We start from the raw sequence: 4,126 nt of genomic DNA on the forward strand, positions 1-4,126 counted from the left end.
TTAACGAAAAGGTACGCTTAATCCATTATAAACCGATCTATAAAATGTATTATACAAGAGACAAAATACACAAATTCTACAGCACAATGACAGAGTCATGTCTTCAGTACACTGGAAATGAATATGAAAACGTCTATCAAACACATCAGATTTCAATACTGGTCGATGTCATAACGCGGGAGGTTGTCTTCTCTCGAATGACACATTGATCATATTTTTGCGATATTCCTACCTCTAGAAATGTGTAACTTAACAGAGGGTCTAACATATATTTGTGCATTGCATAGTGCCGTCGCAAATGTCAGACTCCACTCTTGGAGCCACATCGACCTGCAAGTTGAACGTGATGAGATTGTAGACTCCTAAAAAGCCAACCAGCCCATAGAGAGAACATTGCATTATGGGTTTTGTTGTCGACACTTCAGCTACAAGATATTTCAGCAACTATTTTCACATGTTGCTACCAACCTTATTATAACGACAAAATTAAAAATGTGTTCACAAAAAATATTGTTCTCACATATTAGTGTTATGTAACACTGTAAAGTATAGGAATGAGTGGATTTTTCCTTTAATGTTTAGACAATTATTGTTCATATCATGAATAAATACAGGTTATTGATACTTCTCTATTTTCCAAATTCCGTTACCCGGAAGTACTTTTTAAGTGTTACTGACGAGACGCTGATCCAATCTGGATTCATCAGTCTTCACAACGGTATCGCCAGTATTTATAACTTATTCCACCTTCAATGCATTTCACCCTCAAAATGTCTAAACTACAGCTGCTTAATGTGCTTCTCAAAGAAAAATTGACCTCAGTTCCATTGGAGATATCCGTGGCAGTCCAAAAAACGATGGCAGAGTACCTAGAAGAAATCTCTCGTTTGAAACGGGCGAATTCACGTCTACGAAAACTGCTGGATTTGGTTTTTAAACCAGAGATAAAGTTGCATAGATTAGCAGGTTTGTGTCTATTTGTCATTCATTATACAATGTAGCCTAATTGTCGTCATTTACATTTTAGATATACATCTTAAATGACCGCGTTATTCATGAATTTCATGATATTTTGAAGCCTTTTCAAAACAGTGGTACTGGACACCGGAAGTAAAGCAGAAATGGAAGTCACTAGACCTATTTCTTGTCTCTTCAGTGTTTATGGTTTAATCAAATGTCATCCTTTCTTGTTCCCTCCAGTCCTCCAGCAGCTCAGTCTCACTGAAGAGGAGATTAACCCAGAGCAGCAGGAATGGAGCCCTGGTCTGGGTCCAGTGGAGTCTGATGCAGAAGAGTCTATATGGGACTCTTTCAACATCATAACTCAAGAGAACCAAACAGAGTCTGATGGCGAGAGCTACGGTGAGTCCGAATCAACCAGCGATTATGAGCCCCCCTCTGAAGTAAATGCAGACAGTGACAACAGTGGAAGTCATAAAGGAGAAATGGATGGAGTGGAGAAGAGAATATCACTGTCAGGGTTAAAGCCTCCTAAAACAAAGCGAGGAAGAGGACGGCCAAGAAAAGAAACCAGTGAGTTGCCTGATCTGATATGTGACGTGTGCGGGAAATGCTTGGCGAATGAACGTAGTCTGAAAAGGCATCGGCAAAGCCGGCACAGTAAAGACAGACCATACATGTGCGACACATGTGGACACTGTTTTGCCATGAACTGCTCCCTGAGGAGGCACATGAAGATTCACATGGAGGAGAGACAACATGGCTGCACCGAATGTGGCAAGCGTTTTTTTCACAAGAAAAGCCTGAGAAATCACATGGATACTCATAAAGGGCTAGTTTTTAAATGTGATTTTTGTGGAAAATGTGTGACGACAAAAGCAAGTCTGAAACTGCATCGGCGAATTCACACTGGGGAGAAATCGCATCCATGCAAAGAATGTGACAAAGCCTTCTACCGTGAGTCAGACTTGATAAAGCACACGAGAACTCACACTGGGGAGAAACCATTTCGGTGCAAAGAATGTGGCAGATGCTTCGTTGAGAAGGGAACCCTGACAAAGCATATGATGACTCACACAGAGGAGAAACCACACCGCTGCAACAAATGTGGCAGATGCTTCGGTCTGAAGGGAAACCTGACAGTGCATATGAGGACTCACACAGGGGAGGGAGTTCAATGTCATCTGTGTGGAACTCACTTGAAATTAGCATCAAGTCTGAAAAGACATCTACAAACTCACAGAGGGAATATTCACAATAACGCACTCTCCCCTGGTTCCCAGTCGACGCGTACCTCCTCTTCAAGACCCTGGTGCTTGCCTACGGAGCAGCAAGGGGAACTGCCCCTCCCTACCTTCAGGCTGTGCTCAAACCCTACACCCCAATCCGAGCACTCCATTCTGCCACCTCTGGTCTCTTGGCCCCCCCATCCCTATGAGGGGCTGGCTCCCGCTCATACCAGTCAAAGCTCTTCTCTTCCCTGGCACCCAAATGGTGGAACAAGCTTCCCCCAAATGAAAATGACTGAAAACCTACTTCTTCACTAAGTATCTTGATTAAATCCCACAGCCCCCCCCCAAATAAAAACAATAACAAAAACATTTGCACTTGTCTTTTCTAGCACTGACCTTGCTGACTACTTTGAGGTAAAATGTACTTACTAAGACTGATATGTGGTTGTCTCACTGAGCTGTCTTAAAGCTATAATCAGCAGTTGAAACAATAACAAAGCCTCACCCTACCACTGTTTTGGTAAACAAGGGAAGGGCCTGGAGAAATGTAACCAGTCAGATTCATAGACCGAGCTATGCAGTGTTCATATTTAACCATGATTTGAGTCTATGCAGTGTTAATATTTAAGGATGTTTTGAGTCTATGCAGTGTTAATATTTAAGGATGTTTTGAGTCTATGCAGTGTTCATATTTAACCATGATTTGAGTCTATGCAGTGTTAATATTTAAGGATGTTTTGAGTCTATGCAGTGTTCATATTTAAGTTGTTTACAAACATTGGAGTAAAACAAGCTTATATTTTGGGTTCTGAAGTGGTATGACAGTTGAACTAAGCCAATTTTTTAAATAATGTTTTATTTAACCTTTATTTAACTAGGCAAGTCAGTTAAGAAAAAATCTTATTTTACAATGACGGCCAAACCCTCTATTAACCCGGACGACGCTAGGCCAATTGTGCGCCACCCTATGGGACTCCCGATCACGTCCGGTTGTGATACAGGCCGGGATCGAACCAGGGTCTGGACTGACGCCTCTAGCACTGAGATGCAGTGCCTTAGACCGCTGCACCACTCGGGAGCCTTATGAGGTATTTATAGTTATATTCTTCAAGAATCAATGGGTATTTCTAAATAATTTATAAATCCAAAAATGGATGTAGCAACTAAGGACTTTAGCTTTAAGTCGAATGCACTCTGGATAAGACTGTCTGCTAATGTTAATGTCTGAGAACACGTAACAATGCCCTTTGTGTAAAATGTGTTTGTTCGAAGATAGAAGAGACAACTATCAAGAGGACATACCCATCAGGTAGGTGGTCACTGCTCTTGGTTAAAAGAACAGCCTGCAATCTTGGAATCTGTTCAATGGTATTTTAATTAATACAGCCTACCCATTGATTTCTGACAAATATGTAACTTTGTAATGCACAATTGAAACTCAGAAAATAATATATTACTGTGTTGTTTACTAACAACTAGAATGTAAACAAACAATATCTTCAAAATGTTAAACTATCATGTGGATGTTAGGGCTGTCAGTCTTTGTATTTAGAGTGCTGTCTATGAATGTAAGAGGGTTACATTTCCCTATCCCCATTTTGGTTGGAAAAACATTTGGTGGGGGCAATTATAGCCTTGCAGACCTTTGGCATTCTAGTTGTCAATTTGTTGAGGTAATCTGAAAAGATTTCAACCCATGCTTCCTGAAGCACCTCCCACAAGTTGGATTGGCTTGATGGGCACTTCTTATGTACCATACAGTCAAGCTGCTCCCACAACAGCTCAATAGGGTTGCGATCTGGTGACTGTGCTGGCCACTCCATTATAGACAGAATACCAGCTGACTGCTACTTCCATAAATAGTTATTGCCTAGTTTGGAGCTGAGCTTTGGGTCATTGTCCTTTTGCCCATCTTAATATTTTATTTTTATTGG

At 41.1% G+C, this 4,126-nt stretch overlaps 1 protein-coding gene across 1 annotated transcript; it reads left to right on the forward strand.

Moving 5' to 3' along the window:
• The first annotated feature begins 652 nt into the window (after positions 1–652).
• LOC106585907 (zinc finger protein 771) lies at positions 653–2,532 on the forward strand. The gene is made up of 2 exons (XM_014172645.2): positions 653–966; positions 1,201–2,532. Exons 1-2 carry the CDS (start codon positions 753–755, stop codon positions 2,505–2,507), a joined length of 1,521 nt encoding a protein of 506 aa, XP_014028120.1. The 5' UTR covers positions 653–752; the 3' UTR covers positions 2,508–2,532.
• The last annotated feature ends 1,594 nt before the right edge of the window (positions 2,533–4,126 follow it).

This window comes from Salmo salar, chromosome ssa24 (genome assembly GCF_905237065.1).
Source record: "Salmo salar chromosome ssa24, Ssal_v3.1, whole genome shotgun sequence".
NCBI classification, from domain to species: Eukaryota; Metazoa; Chordata; class Actinopteri; order Salmoniformes; family Salmonidae; genus Salmo; species Salmo salar.